Raw genomic sequence first — 20,966 nt, forward strand, 5'->3', positions numbered from 1 at the left:
GTGTCAAATGGGTACTAGACTTATTGGGTTCATCAATTCATAAGGTTATATAAATGTCTAATCACTATATTGTATACCCGAAACTAATATTGTATGTCAACTGTAATTTAAAAAATAAAATAAATTTTAAATAATAGTTTGTCACAGGAATTTGTGTGGATTCATCCCTCCCTCAAATAATGCTGGTCTTTGACTTGGCAAATAAGAAATCTGGGCTGTGATATAGTCCTGAGAGTAACTTTGCTCTCACAGTTACTCTGAGGAGATATTTTTAAAGTTTTTCACCTGTAAATGCTTAAACAATACTGTGGCCATCTCTCCTTTCCAGAGGTTTACTCCCTCTTCCATTTCCTGACTTGATATCTGGTAAGACAGATTTTGTTTAGCAGTTAAAATAAAACAAGAAATAAAAAAGGCAGACATGACACTACCAGAGTTAAAATAGAATATTTAATAAAAGCATAAAAATTATGCTAAAGATGACTAAAAATTAGATATTAGGTAGACTTACAAAATACTATTATTTTTACATTTCGAACATCATAAAGTATAAAATTGTAAAATGGTAACGTGTAAAGAAAGCATTAACAGTTCTTTCAGTGACTTAGATGTTTATCATATGAATGTTTTGAAAGTGTTACAGTTTGAGGCATTATATTTAAGAGTTTAATAAACATCTGAATTCAACATACTTTTCACAGAAGCTATTTTTCCTCAAGTAATCTAAAACTGTTTTGTTAGAAAAAGTTGAAATTAAGCATATATAAAATTAAGGAATTATAAACTTGCTAATGCCAAGTTATTAATACAATTAAAAAGCATAGGAAATTCAAGATCAGGAACAAACTTTCCTGCTCAAGCTGCAGTGTAATCCACATATGTAGCATCTCAAATCCATACAACAACTGCTCCATTTACTCAGTTTGTTCCTGGGCATTTTGTTTTGTTTTGTTTTGTATTTTCTAAATTAACAAAAATCTTCAAGGCACTAAAGATTAGCCTGTCTTTTATTTATCCGTATTGAAAATGCAGAGGGGTAGACTGCTATGGGATCAAGTGGCAGCAGTAAGAACTGTTTTACCTTTTAACTAGGTGCCTTAACGTCTCTAAGCCTCAGTTTCATCAACTACGAAATGACATCCTCTTAACAGATTTTTTGTAAGAATCATGTAAGCCTACAAGTAAAGCATTATATATGGTGCTAGCCAAAGGAAAGTCCCAAAAAATAGGTGTTCATATTATCATGATTACTTCTATACAAGGAAAGAATACTATGAGAGAATAAAGCAAAAGGCTAATCATTCTTTGGAGTATGTTCTCATTGGGAGAAATATTGGCACTACTGGGCAGGACAACTCTTCATTGTACGGGATTACTTAGACATTTAGCATTTTGGCCTCAGAGCTGTGAAAGGCCAATAGCACCCCCATCATTGTGATAAAGAAAATTTTACACATTTCCAAATGCCCCCTGAAAGAGGGCATTACTCTACTCTTGAAAACTTGTTCTAGAAGAACCTTCTTTATTAAGAAACAATTTCATAATCTTAATAAGAATGCCTTCCTGTCTTTGAGAATATTCATTAGGCCTGGTGGCAGGGAGAACAGGAAAGAAACGTTCAGTGCAGACTGAATCCTTTCCTGATGAATCCCAGTATCAAAATTCCTGAGCTCACTATTCAGGGCTCAAGTCAAAAGGCAGAGCTGTATCTTTGCAAGTTAACTCAGCAGGAAGGGATTCTGCCATGAAGGGACTTCTTCAGCTAGGTTCACTGTTTTTGTAGTTGAAATAGAACGTAGACGTGTAAATTCAGACAATAACCTTTCCTTAACATACTGGACCAGAGTCCACTTCCTCCCATGTCTTCAAAAAGTAAAAACTAAAATCAAAAATAAAAAGATTAACAATAACAAAATAAGCTCCCCAAAACTGTCAAGGAAAGCTCTCGACCTAAACTCACATCCTTCTCCGACAAAGTATTTAAATCAGAACACCATCTTCGTGTTGTCACAGGTCTTAAACAGGTAGGTCTTCCTTCTACTCCTGAGTTTGCTCTCCAGAATGAAAGTGTTTTTGATGATTTATATGTCAGAAAAGATATTACTCCAAGTTTTTTGTTTGTTCGTTTACATATGAAATGACTAAGGCACTGGGACATGAGATGAAATGGTCATTGGCAGACGCATGGGAATAAAATCCAGATCTCCTACTTTCCAATCCAGTATGTGGCTCCCATCCCCTGAGTCACAGACATGCATTACTGAAATGGCTGATGTATCCTGCTGAGGAATCCTCCAGAGTGAAAGCTCCTGTATTCTCTACCCTCTTTCTGGTTTCTCTCTAATCTCAGCCTAGCCTGGATCTTTTGTCAACTGCCAAAGGTAAAATCTGTTTAAAAGGAACATGTATTTACATTCTGTTCACCATCTCTTCTTGATGTTCTTTATCTCATTGAAATGATTAGGTTAAATGGATATGGGGCTAAAGTGAGACCATATTTTCCAGTCAGGATGGGCTTCTTAGAATCCTTAGGTAAAGCAAATGTGAAATTCTGCATTAGGCTCACGAACATCAGAAATAATTCCATTTTTGCCAGCTGCTCTCCCATACACACCCGCTTTCCTGAAAATGAGATCAGAAAAAAGTAAGCAGCATAATACCATCTCTTTCCTCTCTCAAAAAGGACATATTTATGAAAAATCTAAATTGAGTGTTTTAAATGAAGATATAGATTTAAAATAAAATTAACACAAATACCATATGCCCTCCCACAGATTATGCTGATCAGAATTTTTACACACCATGTCCAACATTTTAACTCCTACTCATAAAAATATCCTCATCCTAGACAGGAACTAGAGGCAGATCCAATATGATGGCTACCTTGTCCCCGCCTACTTGTCTACCTACTCATCTCCTTCCTGCACTCTCATCTGGAAGATTAGGGAGAAAATAAATCACATAAAAATCCCTGGAACATTCCTTTTGTATAGAAAGAATCCTACATGTCCTAATCTAGGAACCTAAAAAAGAGACTGCTGAGAATGGAGAACCCCCTCCTCCTGCCCCCTGCCACCAGCTTAGCAGCAGGTGGAAAGTTGCTCTTAACTCCAGCAGTTCCCTGGGACTCATGTAATCACCCAAACAGTTCAGAAAGGAAGATTTCTAGCCATATTTAAAGATTTAAAAGCAATTGCTTTCATTTTGTTTTTAACATAGGAAATGAACATAGTGGAGATGCATTGTCTTATCTCTCATATTAGCTTGCCAGGAAAGAAACAGTTTTAAAAACAATATCATGAGATAATACAAGATGCTTCTGGTTCTATTTCATTTTTAATTATGTGATTAAGAAAAAAAAGTTGCACTGACCTATCCCAAAAGGAATAAATGTTTCTTTTTTAATAAGTTGTCCTTGATCATCCAGAAATCGATTAGGGTAGAAATCATCAGGTTTCTCCCAAATGGCTGGGTCTCTGTGCAAGGACCACAAGTTGGGTAATATCATTGTGCCTTTAGGAATAGTGTACCCTAGGAGCACTAAACAAACAAACAACAACAAAAAAAAAAAATGGTGTCATTCAGCATGCTTTTACTAATAGTTCTCTGTAAACATCGCTATCTGAACAACATCTAGTTATATACCTAGCTTCTTAATTTCCTGAGACTAAACTTTGAGGTACTTGATGGCAGGGGCAAGACCTTATCAATTGGCATCCTTGTCTACATACCGCCCCTGGACCCAACCTGAGACAGGGCTCAGGAATTGTCCCAACTGATGTTGAGTTAACAATTTAAATCAAACCACAAAAACATTACAATTAAAAGAAAATGCCAAAACAGAAATCACAGGACATTTCAGGTAAACTTTCCAAAGAATACAAATTCCTAATACTTCCATGGAACTTTATAGTTTATAGTCTTTTATGTCCACACAATAATATGAGAAAGGTAAGCTAAAGTAATGTACATGGAAGTCAGGACTGCCTCTTACCCAGCTGATGAATTCATATGCACTTTAAACAATGCCCAAAAGATACCGCACATTCAATGTATCTAATTATGCACCAAAGAAACTGTTAGGTAATTCAACGTCACTTCAAAGTGATTGCTTACTACAACTGTCTCATAACTAGATTTCAGACCATTACATCGTGGGCTGTCCCCAGAGGAGGTAAATTCTTTGTTGTGAGGGATGTGTATAGAGAGTCTGAGTGCTTATATGTCAACGATATGACCAAATGGACACATTTCACCGTAAGTAAGAGGTCGAAACAGGTGTCCTTAGAATCGGATGGCCTCTTCTGATTCTTTAATATTTATACTTCAGTTGCAGAATTGTACAAATTGAAGTAGGATGATTCCCAGTTAAAAGCCTTAATTTCCCATTTAGACTAGCTCTTCCGACCTCTAAGAGGAGGATCGAGAGGTTCCTTTGTTAATTCTGGAGTGTCTTTTGCCAATGCAGCCACCATAAATGGCAGCATAATTCATTTGACCAGTGTGAGGATGCATGCTCTTAAGGCTAGAGAGCTATTTATGAAGGAAACCATGCTGGAATGACAATACCAGAAGTAATGGTCAACTGTGGGCTAAAGCATTCCCTGGACATTTTGCTGCCCATGACACAATGCTAAACTATCAGGAGGATCAAGCTATGTGATAGCCACCATACCCACACCTGAACGCCTATGGATTAAGGGGCTGTGCTTCCCTCCGGGGCATTCAAAGGAGGAAGACCCTAGACTTGCCCGTTTTCTCCGAGGTCATGTGAGGAATGGAGAGTGGCACCACCACGGTCAGCCTCTGCACCTCCATGATGGTGGCTTCTGTGTAGGGCATCTGGGCCTTGTCAGTGAGGGAAGGGGCTCGGTCGGCACCAATGACCCTTTCGATTTCTTCGTAAACCTTTTCTATATGAAGGGAAAGAATAAGCCAGAAGATAAGCCAGGAGTGAGTTGAGACTGCCCTATGCTCACTTTCCATCACCTGGTACACACATCCAGTAAGTTGGCAGTTCAGGCCTGACTCGGCCTCAGGGAAGGGAAGCATTGGTCAGATCTCCCAACTCAAGGCAGCTAGTCCCAGGGCCCCTGGGCCACCCTGTGACTTTGAAGGAGATAACAGAACAGATAGAGGGGCAAAGGAAAAAGCACTGTGTATTCAGGAGCACTCTGAATCATTCTCTCCGAATCATTTTCTCACGTGAACAATAGACTGACTCTCTAAGCTTTTATATGTGACAATGTGCGGTAGCCCAGCATGACCCTCAATGACCCCTGCCTCTTGGTTTTCCCATTCTTATGCCGTCTCCTCCCACTCTGTACCAAGTTAGTGTGACCAAGAGAATAGGGAGAAGTGCTGGCATGTCGGTTCTGGGCTTAGGTTATAAAAGACACTGTGGCTCCTTTCTTGGCCCTTCACTCTCTTTTGGGTCACTCACTTTTGGGGGAATGGCAGCTGGCAAGTCAGGCAGCCTATGGAAAGGTCCAAGTGATAAGGCCTGCAGCCAACGGTCCAGTGGATGAGCCATCCTGGAAGTGGATCCCTTCAGTCCAGTCAAGTTGACAGATGATGGCAGCCCCAGTCAAATTGGACTACAACCTCACAAGGAATCTTAAACCAGGACCGCTGCATCTCTGACCATTCTCCACTGTTGCATTTCCTTCCAACTCTCAACTCAACTGGGAGAAGTTCTCCCAGGAGCTCAGCCGCTCCTGGATTCCTGATCCTCAGAAACTGCGCGAGGTGATAAATGGTGGTTGTTTTAAGTGGTTAAAGTTTGGGATAATTCGTTACTCAGCAATACAGGCAGGCATAATCCATCTACCATAGGCAAAAAAATAGCCCCTCAAAGACGTCCACGACCTAATCCTCTGGAACCTGTGAGTATGCTATTTTACCTGGCAAAAGAGACTTCCCAGATGTGATTAAATTAAGGACCTTTAGATGCAGAGGTTATCCTGTATTCTCTGGGTGTGCCCAATCTAACAGGTTTAAAATTTAAGAACTTCCCCCATTGACTTTAGAGTCAGAAGGAAACATGGCAATGGAATAATGGTCAGAGAGATGGCATATTTCTGGCATCAAAGATGGAGGAAGAAGACCATGAACCAAGGAAGCTGGAAATGGATTCTCCTTGAGGGCCTGCAAGAAGGACTGCAGCCCTGCCAACATCTCGATTTTAGCCCATTGAGATGTGTTAGATTTCTAATTTAGAGAACTATAAGATAACAAATTTGTGTTGTTTAAGTCACAAGTTTGTGGTAAGTTTGCGATTATTTGTTATATGAGCAGTAGAAAACTAACACACTATTCTTCCCTGTATTCTTCTGACATGAACTCAACTGACATTGAACTGCCACTAACACTCTCTGCCGATTGGTATTGACATGATAGAACTAGCTGTATGACCTTGTGAAAGATCTATAACTTCTTTGGACCACTGTTCTCCATGTTCAAATCAAGATGAATAGGTTCAGATGATCATTATGATTCCCTTAGGCTCTAAATTGTTATTCTCTGAAGTTTCTTCTTCATCACAGAATCTGCACAGAATCAGACCTGTAGAAATTTGACTCTTTTCCTGTGTGGTTTTTTTTTTTTTTAAGTGCAGCTTGCTACCAGCATTAATTTAACATCATGCATAGGAATGCTACATTTCCTAGGTGATATTTTCAGCGATCGAGAATTACTATATTTTGTAAATGAAAATACAACTACTAAAAACAGAATGCTATAAACAGAAGGGTGTCATTTGTTTCCAAAGACTATTGATATACTATATTGATGCAAAAATAATTATAAAAGCGAAATAGTTCATGGGAGACTTTGGAAGTAGGGTTAGGACTAAGATGCCAGTTATCTCGGGGTAAACACTGCAGCTGCAAAGCGCCGCCAGCCAGTATTCTCAGGGCAAAGGGGAAATGGGTGAAAGCAGGGGCAAGCAAATATGGGTGTCTAGAACCTTGGATGGTCACTGTTAACACCATATCAACTCCCTGTGAGTTGCAAGTATTTCCATTTTCTTTTCCAGCCTGAAGGCAGTGCTTAGTGCTAGGAGCCAGAGGATCACCAAGGTTGCTGACCCTAATTTCAATAACCTGGTTTTGCCATGAATAAGGGAAAGATCTATTAATTACCTTGTATGCCAGGGTTCAGTGACATATACAGAAGGCACCAAAGCAAAGAGTTAGTTGTGGTATCAGTCCCAGCAATGAAGAGATCCCCAATGATATAAAACAAGTAATTGTCATTAAAACTACTATTGCTATTGTTTTTCTTCTCTTCATCCACATGGAGAAGGTACATGTCAATGAAATCCCGAGGGTTATCAGCATCCAGAGATTCTCGATGGTCTCTGATGATTTTTTTAAGGAAAGTGGTAATATCCTTTTCAATCTGTCTCAATTCTTTAAATGGTCCAAAGGGAAGGTAATAAAGCCAGGAGCATATGTTGATCAGCTGGAGTTGGTTGTTCAGAGAGACTTCTAACCCTCGTGACATAAAGTTAAGTATTTTCTTAAACTCGCTGTTGGTGTAATCAAAGCGCTGGCCGAAGCTCAAGGAGCAAATGATGTTCGCCACAGCATTGTTGATGATGGGGAAAGGGTTGAAGGGGCCTTCTCCATGCTTTTGCATTTCCTCTTTCACATATTTGAACTCCTCAATAATCTTGGGCTCCAAGCTAAGCTTTCCTAAGCCAAAATGACGAAGAATTGAATGAGAGAACTTCCTCTGTTGTTTCCAGACTGGACCATAAGGTGCAAATACAATCCCTGCAAAAGAACACCAAGAAAAGGTGAGACAGAGCAATGATTGGTAATACTGACCAGGACTTACCAAGAGGTGTATTCTGTATTTCTCAAGTCACTTGTACAAAGTTCATATACAGATAAAGATCAATAGCTAAGAAGAATGATTAGCAAAATATAGTTATAAGATAGTATATGTTTTAATAACAAAAAATCATATGCAATTTGATTAGAAAAATTAGCTATAAATATCATTATAGATACTAACCCCTGGCGAAACAAAAAGCAATGAGTTTCAATTGCTAGGGTTCGTATAAATTTCAAAATCTTATTTTCATAAGAGTGAATCCAGGCTTAGAAAATATTTCAGGCTGGATACACCCATATTCTAAACATTCTGAACAGAATAAGCATGATAGCAGATACCACACGAGGGCAGGGATAAAATCTGATTGTGCTCATCTTTGAAATCCCAGCTTCTGGCCTAGTGCTCTGTACAAAGGATGAGTTGTTAAATATGAGCTGAATAAATACGAGCCCAACTGGATTGGAACACTGGCCATCAAACTTTGCAATCAAATAACTGGCAGGTAATCTAAAATATCTGTGGTTGGCAAGAAGCCTAATTTAAAAACATCTGAACTCCAGGTTGTCCACAGCTACATCTTATTTGACTCTCCCTGACGTTATGCATCAGATCCAACAGAACTGTAACAGAATTGTTCTCAGATAATCCTTGTTTCCTCCTGTCTTCCATGGTGTGTGCTTCATTGTTTCAGCCAGTTTTCCTCCTTCCCCATTTTTAATTTACTGCATTTCAGCTGCCTTCAAGAACATGCTTCATTCACTTAATACTTCTGAACGCCTACTATTTGCCAGGCACCAGGACCAAGAACAGTAAAAGTAATTACTGTTACTTTATAATAAGATATATAGAAACTATAATAAGTCTTAATATCTAATAGGGAAGTCCCCAACCCCCAACTTTGTTCTTTTTCAAAATGGTTTTTGATTATTCTTGGCTCTTTACTCTTTTATAAAATGTTTAATCATCTTGTCAAGTTCTATTTTTAAAAAAACACCTTTGGGATTTTGATTGGATTTAATTTATAGATTAATTTAAAAATTGTCTTTATGACAATTGGGCTTGCCTATGATCCAAGAATAAATCCAACTTTGGTTATGTTGTTTTATGCTTTTAAAATACATTGTTGGACTTGGTTTCCTAATATGTTGCCTTTTTAAAAATTCATATTCATAAACCAAAATGGCCTATAAATTTCCTTTCTCATAATGTCATTGTCTGGATATATTGGCCTCCTAAAATGAACCAGGGGATACTTTCTCCTCTGGAAGAATTTGTCTAAAATTATAATGACATGTTCCTCTTTTTCTCTTTTAGTATATTCTTTTGTTCTTTTTCGGATATATAAAATTGGTCTTCTAACTCATTAATTTTCAGACCCTTATGCTAATAAGTGAGTTAAGGCTCTGCGGTTGCCTCTGGGTACTGCTTTAGCGGCATTCCACAAGTATTGTTTGCAAGTATTTTCATTAGAGTTAAAAAATTTTTTTTTCTGATTCTCTTTTGCTCCCCATCTCAATTTGTTTCATACTGATTTTTGACTTTGATGATCTTGCTTTTAAGCCCAGTGTGTTATCAACTTTAATAAAACTTCCAAATAAAGAAGAATTCTTATCCAAGTAATTGTTGGGTATTGGCGTATAGAGTTCTCTATATGTCCATCAGTGAAAGCTTGATAACTATTGGAATCAAATCTTCCATATCTTTACCAAATTTTTATCTGCTTGATTTCTCTACTATCCAAATACTTATGTTCAAATAGTTTACTATAATGGGGCACTTGTCAATTTCTTTGTGTCCTTATGTAGGTTTTTGCTACAGGTAAATATCACAGCCATACTTATAGCTATACCTATGTATCTATGTTGTTAGGTACCTATATACAACATTGTTAGGCACATTCAAGTTTAGCATTATACCTTCCTTGTTAAACAGAAATGATGTCCTTTTTACCATCATGCGATGCCCTCCTTATTCTTAACAATAAAGTCTGACTTAAAGCATATTTAGTCAAAAATACAACAGATTTTTTAAGCAAAGTATTTTCTTGGTATAACCTTTTCCTTATTTTTACTTTGAATTTGAATGCACCCTATGTTTAGGGTATGCCTTTTTTTGGCGGGGAGGGTATGTCTCTTTTAAAATAACATATATTTGGATTTTTTAAAACATCCATTCTGGTAATCTTTTAGCCAGTCAGTTTAGTCTGTTTACATTCAATGTAAATCCTATTTCTAACATATTATTTTGAACTTTCTATTTGTCCTGTTGCTATTCTTTTCTTCCCCTTCCTTTTTTGCTTCTTTCGCATTGAAACAGGGTGAACGCTGACCCTCGTTTTTCACAAGCTTACTTGAAGTCTAATTTACTGGTCAGCAAATTATAGACCGCAGGCAAAATCCAGCCTGCCGCCTCTTTTTGTATTACCAGAGAGCTAAGACTAGCTTTTACATTTTTACATGGTTGGAAAAAATAAAAAAAAAAAATTTTGTGATATGTGAAAATCATGAAATTCAAATTTCAAGGTCTATAAATAAGGTTTAACTAGAACACAGTCAGTTAATGAACTACTATAATTCATTTAGATATAGTCCACAGCTGCTTTTGCACTAAAATGGCAGAGTATTTGCTACAGAGATCAGCAGTGTGGGGAGAACATTTTCTCTGCCAGTGTCCAGGCCAAGACAGGCAAATTTCCTCATTTTCTTTTGCTGGTGGCCAGATTTGTTGAGTGCTGTCTAATTCGCTCAGTGAAGTTTTTGGGAGTCCTCTTTTTATCTAGAGGCAACTTCTCATCCTGTATGGTACAAGGCCATATCCCTCTCCCCTGTTCTCCAAATTCTGCATCCCTGGCTGGCCAAGAGGTCACTAAAGCCCAAGGTTCTCCAGAGCATTTACTTTTTATTTTCTGCAAGCGTGGTGATAATGAACTGGTCTAAGTATACTTTATATACATTTTAAATAATAGCTGTTTTCAGCCCACTGCCTCACTTTTATACCCCCAAATCTTAAGCCTTTTGGGGGTTCTTCAGAGTAAACGTCTCACACTCCACTAGTACCCTCCTCTGTAGATACTTAAAGGTGCTCATCTTCTACTCCATGAAGTAATTTGCCAATTCCAGGTCCACTTTATGTATTCAGATTGTGGTGCAGGACTGCAGACACAGCTCATCCTAAGTGGAGTAGGTGCTTCTGTTACAAGTTCCTCTTGTTTGGCATGTGATTGTCAAGATAAAGATGGAATGGAAATGTTTAAACTACTCCCCAAAACAGATATCTCTCTTTGTTTAATAAAGCTCCATAAATGACTTCCTAGGCGACTGCAGCTTAGTCCCTCTTCCTGATTTTTTTTACCATGGCCCAGTCTTTTGCTGTACTCAGCATTCTAAGACTAAGTGTAGCTGGGCTTCCTTTTCTTTTCTTGGAAAGATGCAGTCTCTCTAACTTCAGGATTTGATACTAATTTTAACTATGGTCTCATTAAGATATCATATATGACACCTCTGCTTTGTCCTCTTACTCAAGGAACTTTATTTTTCCTTTGGTAGATCCTCCATTTGTATCATCTATTCACCATCTTTTAAACTACACATATATTTTAGAAACATTTTATCTAGCAAAATGCCCTTTTTCCTATCAATTTTCCCAATATCTATTTAGAGTCTCCTCTGTGCCAGATACTAAGGGCACATAGATTTAAAAGACAGTCTCTGTTTTCAAGATGCTTCTTACTGTCTTGTGAGGAACTATGTAAACCAACAACCCTGGAGCCTTTATTGTATGTTGAGTTGTACTGAAGTTGCCTTGTTAGAATGTATTGCATTGAATGTCGTATGTTGTAAGTGCATTGAAGTCGCAGTGTAGACAGAGGAAGGACCACCATGCCAGCTGAGTGCTTCTCAGAAGAGAGGACATCTGAGTTGATACTTAATTTGTAAATGAGGATGTGTAAGAAAGCACCTCTTAGAAAAAGAAATAACTTCAGCAAGGTCGAAGAGGGTGTTTCAGGAAGGGCTCGATTATCTTCAGGGAAAAATCAGGTTTAGATAAGGCAAGAAAGAGGAAGAAAGCTTCTCAGAAGAGGCTACTATTTGAGCATTGGGGTTTTTGATGATGAGCTAACAGGAATGGAGGGTAAGATAGAAGAGGTGACCAAAGAGACAGTGCCTAAGAATGCCAGGGATGAGAGACATGGAAAGAATTAATGGCCTTAGAGTTCCAAACTTTACAAAACGTCCATGACCCCATGACATGCGGCCAGAATGCAGTAGGGTATTAGAAGTGTTTGGAAGAGGTTCTGGCATATCCTGCAGTTAGTGACTTCTCCATTCTTAGCAAAGGCTTCATCTCAAGGATTATGACACTGAAAACAAAAACAGCTCCAAAGCAAGAATTAGGAATCTTTTGGTTGGGAATGACAAAAACATACCCTCAATCTAGATTAGCAGAAAGGCCAACTAAGCTGCTTGAACCAAAAGAGAGGAAGGGCTGGGTGTCCTGCCTCAGAGAACACTAAATGCCACAGAACTCTTTCTTGTGCCTAGTTTTTAGTTCTGCCAGACTTCTTTCCTACTGCAGACCAACTTTTCCAAGAACGAGGATATCTTGAGATGTCTGTTCTCCCATTTTCACCACCAGAAAGAAAGCAGTGCTCTTCTCAGAGCTTTAGATGTTAAAAAGTCCATCTCAAACCAAATAAAGGATAGGCTGAAATGACTATTATATATTCTCACAAAGGAATACTGTACAGCCCTTAAAAACTTTGCAATAGGATATTTAATAATATGGAAATGTATTCATGATACTTTAAGAGGTAAAAACAATTTTTAAAGAATGTGAAGAATTATTTTATTTTGAGAAAGTTAATCCATTTTTTAAAATATATGTACATAAAAAGTACTAGGTTGCCACAGGCTAAATATTTGTGTCCTTCCAAAATTTATGTTATAACCTAATACCCAATGTGATGATGGTATTTGGAGGTGAGACTTTTAGGAGATGATTAGGTCATGAAAGTGGAGCCTTTATGAATAGGATTAGTGCCCCTATAAAAGGGGCTTCAGAGATCTTCCTCACCCCCTACCACCATGTGAGGTTACAGACAGCTGTCTGTGAACCAGGAAGTGGGTCCTCACCAGACACCAAATTTGCCTCTGCCTTGATCTTGAATTTTCCAGCCTCCAAAACAGTGAGAAATAAATTTCTGTTGTTTATAAGCCACTCAGCTCATGGTACTGTTACATCAGCCTAAACAGACTAAGACAAAGGTGATATATGTAAATGTCAATAATGGCTTATCTAAAAATTGATCACAGATGATTTTCAACTCTTTTTGAAATGAATTGAATTCTTTTCCCTTTCCACGTTTTATGTTTTATAATAATAGACATATATCACTGTAATAAAAATACATAAAATACATAAAATTTGATACAATTCTACACTGGTCATACATACATGTTTTCATTCCTGAAGCACAGAAAGTGCTATCCAGTGACTGTATTTGCCTTTTCCCTCCACAGCATCACAGAAGTGTTCCTCTTAGAATCCAGGTCCTCTTGATGTGAGCGCATAACTATTTTAAATAGCTATTTTACTGCATTTACTACAAGATTTGGTTATCCTGTTTTCTCATTTATTGTCAAATTCCCCGGATGAAATTTCATTTCTATCTTCAGTTCCTAACTTCATTTTGCATCTGGTTCCCCTTCAAGATAGTCAATACTGACTGATCTATTCTGTACTTTTAAACTTCTAAATTTCCTTTTGCCATCTATTTTTATAGCTTTGCAATTTGCTTGGACTCTTGCTCCAAGTCTCTAGCCATCTCTCAAAACTAGAAATGATCTTATTTCTATCAACAGGGAAATAGATAAATCAAGCAACAAAGCTAGAAATAGAATAATATTTTAAGTATAGGACATATGTAAGTTTTTAAAATACATACCAAATAAAGCTACGAGTTGTTATGAATCTGAAGCAAATCTGAGTGGTGGATAAATGAGTTTATATTGCTCTCTGAACTTTATATTTGAAATAGATAGTGTAGTGGTTAGCACATCTGTTTTACACGCAGAAGGTCCTGGGTGCACACCCCAGATGGAGGCATGCGCCAGGCCCAGGGTGCGCTAGGCCCCTGGTGCGCACCGTGAGCGTGTGAGAGGAGACGCCCCGCCTTCAGAGATCCAGTTCTTCAGGGGAGACAGCAATATCTGTAGGTCAGGGGTGAAAGTGGGCGGGTGGGGGTAATAAAGAGTGGAAATAAATAGACGTGCGTAAATCTTTTAGAAGAAATAGGCCGCATTTAGAGTAAAGCACTCCTTTGGTACTCTCGACTCTGACTTTTTAACTTTATTTTCTTTTCATGCCCAGGAAGAGAATCATATGCATTAATGAACATGATGGGTATAGCTAATGCAGAACATCTAATGATGGCCTATTTAGCTTACTATAGGTTTTATGGGCTTAAAAAGAACAACACTGTTTATGAATCATTCTCTTCTCTGCTAATCTTTAGCAGCAAAATTATTTTAAAATATCTTATAATAAATATTTAATAATGCTATTGACCCCCAATTCTGAATATATATATTTTTTCTCTAATAGTTTACACATCTTGTTTCTGGAAAACTTGCCATTTTACAATTTTACCATTGGAAACCTTTAGCCAAAGATGGCTGGGACAGTCCTCATGTCTTGCTCAGTGAACAGCTCAGGCTTTAGCTCCTGTGGCCTTCGTCACACTGATCATGCTATGAATTTCTTGACCTGTGAAGTCTACTCCGAACTCATCTGCCCCATCATCCTTTCATGGGCATCTTGAAATAAACTCACATTATCCCCTTTTTTATTCTTCACTCTTGAATACGTTCCATTGAAAAAATTCCTCAACTATCAAAATTTTTCTATTCATATGATTTGTTCTCTATTCATTTAAGTCCATAAGCATTTTTTTTTTGTGGCATATGGTTATTCCTCTATCCTTTCTTGTCAATCATCTTCACCTGCTACAGAAAATTTTCTCAATTCTTTCTCCCAACACATATCTACCAGAATCAGAGTGTCATTCCCTGCAAAATCCCAACTGTCTCTTGGGGAAATGACCGCTTGAGTTGAGATACTGAAGCACTGCATTACCCCCAGCTCCCAGTCCTTTCTTAAATAAAGAGAGGTCTGCAAAATAAGCTGAGATCCAACCAATACTTAGACACTGCGTTAGTACAGATTCTTGACCAAACTATATAGCACCAAGGAGGAACTCAAATAAAATCTAATTCCTACCTTTAAAAATCTAGAGGAAAAGACAGATGTGCAACACAAATTACAATATGATGTGGTGAGTGCATCAGTAGATGTGTGTTTGCACACATCCATCCATTTCTTGATTACCTACTCTGTGCTAACTAGTTGGGATACAGTGGTTACCAAGGTAAACAAAATCCTTGCCCACACAGAGTTCATATTCCAGTGGTAGGTAGAGTTGGTAATAGGTGAGACACTTTCAAAGTGTTTACGAGTTAAGTAAGAATATAACAAAACAAACTGTGGTGATGGGCAGTGTCTGTCTACATTAGGATGAAAAGGCAACAACTGGCCTGAGAGATGATGACAAGGAGTCAGTCAAGTGAAAACTTATTCTAGGCCCAAGGATGACAAACCCAGTAGCCCGAGGCAGTCATGAGCCTGGCAGGAATCAGCTTAGTGCATCTAAAGCAGGTTGAAATGTACAAGTAAAAGGAGAATGGAAAGAGATAAAATCAGAAAGGCAGGCAGGGTCCAGATTCTGCAGGGCACAGCAAGTCAAGTGTGGATTTGGAGGCAACTGGTTTCAACTAGGTAGTGACATGGTTTGATTCACGGTTTTAAAAAAGAGATCCCTTTGGCAGCTATGTGGATAAAAGATTGGAGCAGAAGCAAGCGGGCTAGTTAAAAGGCTTATGAAGTATCAGATAAGAAATGATGGTACCTTGGATGAGGATGCCAACAGTGGAGATGGAGAGAAGTGGATAGATGCAGAGCATGTACCTGCAGTAGGTATTGACACGAGGTCAAATGATTGGTAGGAGATGGGATGGAGGTTTAAATGAAACGGTAATACCATAGAGAAAAGGATCGCTCACCTCTCCCTGGGGGGTAGAGAAGTAGGTCAGGAAACACTTGCTCAAAGAGGTGACATTTAAGCAGGTATGACAAAACAAAAAATAACAAATGTTGGTGAGGATGCAAAGAAAACAGAAGCTTTGTCATTGCTGATGGTATAGCCACTGTAGAAAGTCATTACAGTAACTATTCAAAATATTAAACAGAATTACCATATGATCAAGGAATTCTACTTTTGAGTATATACCCAGAAGAACTGAAAGCAATTCTTAAACAAATACATTTTTTTCAATAAATATAATTTATTGAAATTACATTTATTGAAAAGTATATTTATTGAGGATCTGCTTAGTGGCTCATCAGCAAAAAAAGGCATTGGAAACTGAAATTAATATAAGATTTCAGCCATCAAATACCCATTCGATGAAAGACACTGTACAAGGGTGGGGATAAAAGATAGCAAAGACAAACCACAAAGCCAAGGATCCTGGTCTGATGAAGGAGACTGGACAAGGAGTCTGGCCACAGGGTGGGCCTGGCTGCAGGTGGAGATGCATCCAGTGCTCTCCATTCACAGGTGGTTACTTGGGAGTGGGTACGGCGTGCATCAGGGATGGTAAAGGAGGCTCCAAAGCAGGAATGTCTACTGAGACTCCGGAATGCCTAAGTGCCAAGTGTGGTACAGCTATACTGTATAAGATGAAACACCAGGATAGAGTCTAGATTTAAGGTGATAGTGAAGATCTTTTGCAGTTTCAAGCAAAAGAGACATATTGATTGAGAACATATATTTCGACACCACACTATCACCACGCAGCATTCTAATTATCATAATTTTGAGCATAAAGTACAATTATTCCTGTTTGACATAGAGGTTAAGAAGCTTGTCTAAGGCCATACAGCTAAATAGTGACAAAGCCGGGATTTGAACCCAGTTCTAAATCTGAACCCAGCAATTTTGGGCGTTTTACTGTACTGCCTTCAGCAGATTCATTGTCTCAGAATCTCCTGGCAGTCCACCATCTAATTTTTAAAAAGAGATTTAAAGCCCTGAAACCAGATCTTTTCTATACTTCAGGCTATCTGAAAACAGAAAACTGTTAACGAGTGGCTCTTTTAGCAGTGGCATGGGGGAAAAGAGGTTTAAAAAGGAGTTTTTCAATACATATAATAAAATTCAAAGAACACAAGCAGAGAGAGTTTTCCCCAACTTCTATTATATAAAAGTAACCATGACCAACCATTTCTTATGTCTTCTAAGGATTTTCTATAAATATATAAACATTTTGTGTGTGTATGTGCACATACACATGGTTATGCTCGTGATGAATTAAAGATAGCCACAAATTCTTGTTCACTCTTCTCATGGAATAGTGAAATCAATTTCCCCACTACCTGAATCTGGGAGGGCCCTGTAACTGGCTTTGACCTGTAGAATGCAAAAGTGACTTTGAAGATCTGCTTTCATCCACTTGGAACCCAGTTGCCATGCTGTGAGAATCCCAACCAATATGAAAAGGCCACATTAAAAGAACCACATCAAAAGGTGCTTGAATCAACAGTCCCAGCTGGGCTCCCAGGTGACAGCCAGTGCAAACTGTCAGGCAAATTGAAGCCGCCTGATGGCTGGAGCCCCACAACACCCATGTGGAACACAAGCATCCAGTCAAGCCCGATCAACCACAGCATTTTAATACTGGTTTGAACTACTCACTTTCAAGGTGATGAGTTATGTAGTGATACACTGAACAAAGTGTTACTTTAAAAAAATATCATACATTGTTCTTACTTGACTTACTTTCTTGGATATCTTCCAATAAGGCTTTCTAGTATTCCATTACATGGATGGTACTAAATTTATTTAATCAATGTTCTTCCAATGGACATTTTGGGGTTTTCCTACTTTCTGCTATTCAAAACAGTGACATAAAAAATTTCATGTACATATTGCTCCAGGCATGTAAAAGTATATGTGTAGTCTAAAATAAACCCCTCGTTTTCTAGAGCTACGCTATCTGCTGTATATAGCCATAAACTATGCTCACTTTCTCAATCTTACTATCTATATTTAGCTAGTGGACAGCCTGGAGAACATTTCTGTTACTGCAGAAATTTTTATATAGTACTGTTCTAGAGCAGGGGTCAGGCAAATTTTCTGAAGAGGGCTAAATGGTATTTTAGGCTCATGGGTCATATAGTCTCTGTGAGAAATACTGTGCAATTGTAATGGAAAAGCAGTCACAGACAATCAGTAAATGAGTATTACTATGTTTCTAATAAACACTTAAATTGGAATTTTGTATCACTTTCACATGTTGCAAAATATTCCTTTGATTACATTGGAATTGTATGTGGGTTTTAAAAATTAGATTGCTGTGAAGATGCTTGCACCCCAAGGTTCTCTGCGGCGCTATTCACATTGGCCAAGACATGGAAACAACCAGAGTGTCTTTCCATATATTATTTGACAAAGAAGATATGGTGTACAGATACAATGGAGTATTACTCGACCATAAGAAAAGATGAAATATTGCCATTTGCAAAAACATGGATAGATCTTGAGATAATCATGCTAAGCGAAATACGTCAGATAGAAAAAGTTGAGAACCATATGATTTCACTCACCTGTGGGATAAAAACTGTAAGCAACAAACGAACAAGACAAAAACTCTTGGCACAGACAATAGTTTAGTGTAGTGGTTACCAGAGGCAAAGGGCATGGAGGGGAGGTAAAGGTAAAGGGGGTCAGTCATATATATGGTGACAGAAGGAGATATGACTTTGGTTGGTGAACACACAATGCAATATACAGATGATACATTATTGAATTGTACACTTGAAACCTATATAATTTTATTAACCAATGTCACCCCAATACATTTAATTAAAAAATCAAAACTAGATTGCCCTCCTTAAACATTATACCAATTTACTCTGAACAAATGAGTGCCTCTTACCCCATTCCTTTAATAACTTATCAAAATCTATTTGAAAATCTGACTGCTGGAAAATGAAATCTTGACTATGGATTTTATTAGATTATCTGAGGTTAATCGCCATCTTTTAACTGTTTTGTATCTTTTGAGCATTTATCTTTTCATTTGAGCTTTTACTTTTTGATTGATAGGAATTGTATTAAAGAAAAATTAACAATTGGCAAACATCTTTCACTAGTTTTGTTTTAACAGATATCTATCTGTTCATAGATATATGTTCATAGCAGCATTTTTCAAAAGAACCAAAAAAGGGGACACCCAAGTGTCCATCAGGAGGCGAACAGATAAACAAGATGTAACATGTGCATACAATGGAACATCAGTCTTAAAAAGGAAGGCAATGCTCACAAATGCTAAAACATGAATGAACTTTAAAACATTACACTAGGTGAAATAAATCAATCACAAAAATAAAACTATTGTATGATTTATAGTCACATTCATAAAGATAAAAAGAATGATGGTTGCCAGGGCTGGAAAAAGAAGAGAACTGGGGTTTTTAATGTTTGTTTAATGTACATGAAGTTTGTTGTGCAAGATGAAAAGAGTTCTGGACAGTGATGACTTTACAACTGTGTGAATGACCTAATGTCACAAAACCGTACACTTTAAAATGATTAAGATGATGAATTTTGTTATGTGTATTCCACCAGAAGTTTTAAAAAGAAAGAGAGAAAAGCAAAGCAGGCAGGAGTTTCTAGGTGGCCATGAGATCAGAAGCGAATTCCAGGTAGAAGTAGCGGCATGTGTGAAGCATGAAAAGGGTGAGGTATGAACTGTGACATTAGTTTTTAGTGGTACCTTTAGATTATGATGAACAAAGGGAGATGGATGGATGGATGGATGGATGGATGGATGGATGGATGGAGTTAGGATAAGAGTAAATGTGATAACATATTTCCTAACCTGGAAAATAGCTCTTAGACTCCCTTAGGAAGGAATCACAGAAGCTACAAACCCTGTGTATTAAGTTTGTCAACAGGCTCCTCACGTGGTTCCTGGGTTTTCTGTCTTATGGGGAAAAGAAATATCTTCTTAAAACTCTTGCATGCAAAACTCAGAAAGTCAAAAAGAAATCCCTCCCTAAAGACTAAGGCTTCGTTCCGGTAAGAAGAAACCCCTGGAGAGATCAACCCGGTTTTACCGTCTTCCCTCCCATTAACCATCGTCAACTTCCCGTTGGGTTTTTAACTTTCGATCTTGGAAGATGAACGAGTCAGTCATCCATTACAGTTCGATGGCATCTTAAAGATGCCGCCGCTACCATCCTCCTGCGCGCGGCTGCGGGGTGCGTGCCGCTGGAGGGGGCACAGCCCCCCAGCCTCGCGCGTTCACACAGCCCGTGACGCCCCCTCCCCCTGGCTCCTGGGCGGCGGCCCAGCTCACCCTTCTCCCTGGTCAGAAGGGAGATGATCGGCACCCGCGGGCGGTCGCTGAAGACCTCGGCCTGCTGCACCAGCGCCTCGCGCACGCTGTGGTAGTCGTTGAGGACCACCACCAGGTGGTGGCCGATGAAGAAGCTGTAGATGTTGCCGTACACGCAGGCCATTTCGGCCAGGAGGACGTGTGAGCCTATGGAGGAGGGGTCGGTGCCTGCGGCCCTCGCCCGGGAGTGCAGCCTCCTCCTCCTGCGGAAGAAGGACGGCAGCAGCGCAGGGCCGAGGTTGCCCAGCACGGGCCACGGCGCGGGCCCGGGGGGCAAGCCCAGTGCCCGGCGCGGCCTCAGGCAGCTCCAGCCGACCAGCGCGGCCAGGCCGAGCAGCAGCAGCGCGCCGCCGGTGGGGTCCAGCCGCAGCAGCCCCTGAGGCGCGGGCAGGAGGCACAGGGGCCAGGGCGAGCCCTCGGGCTGGGGCTGGGGCTGGGGCGGCGCGGCGGAGGCCATGGCCCGTGCACAGGCGGCCGCAGCCTCGGGCTCCTCCCGCGGTCGGGAGCGGAGCGCACGCAGCTGCCGGCCTGGGGCTGCGACTGCGGCGGGGCCGGGGAGCCGGAGGCGGGAGGAGCGGCGGAGGGCGCCCCGGATTGGCTGCGCCC

The 20,966-nt window shown here is 39.3% G+C and overlaps 1 protein-coding gene across 1 annotated transcript; it reads right to left on the reverse strand.

Moving 5' to 3' along the window:
• Window positions 1-431: 431 nt before the first annotated feature.
• LOC107518806 (cytochrome P450 2U1) lies at window positions 432-20,899 on the reverse strand. Its single transcript, XM_016160834.2, has 5 exons — window positions 20,322-20,899; window positions 7,143-7,778; window positions 4,752-4,913; window positions 3,373-3,540; window positions 432-2,622 (listed from the first exon to the last, which is right to left on the reverse strand). The coding sequence occupies exons 1-5, from the start codon at window positions 20,815-20,817 to the stop codon at window positions 2,444-2,446; spliced, it is 1,641 nt and encodes a 546-aa protein (XP_016016320.1). The 5' UTR covers window positions 20,818-20,899; the 3' UTR covers window positions 432-2,443.
• Between the last annotated feature and the right edge of the window lie 67 nt (window positions 20,900-20,966).

This window comes from Rousettus aegyptiacus, unplaced genomic scaffold (assembly GCF_014176215.1).
Source record: "Rousettus aegyptiacus isolate mRouAeg1 unplaced genomic scaffold, mRouAeg1.p scaffold_m13_p_10, whole genome shotgun sequence".
Lineage (NCBI taxonomy): Eukaryota > Metazoa > Chordata > Mammalia > Chiroptera > Pteropodidae > Rousettus > Rousettus aegyptiacus.

What these genes read in the sequence shown, in the direction of transcription:
- LOC107518806 (XM_016160834.2), bottom strand. Translation starts at nt 20,817, where the DNA reads ATGGCCTCCGCCGCGCCGCCCCAGCCCCAGCCCCAGCCCGAGGGCTCG. An exon ending in CATGACCTCGGAGAAAACGG is followed by an intron (nt 3,541 to 4,751) that starts GCAAGTCTAGGG and finishes TTGTTTGTTTAG; the next exon opens with TGCTCCTAGGGTACACTATT. An exon ending in ATTTATTCCTTTTGGGATAG is followed by an intron (nt 2,623 to 3,372) that starts GTCAGTGCAACT and finishes TCTCATTTTCAG; the next exon opens with GAAAGCGGGTGTGTATGGGA.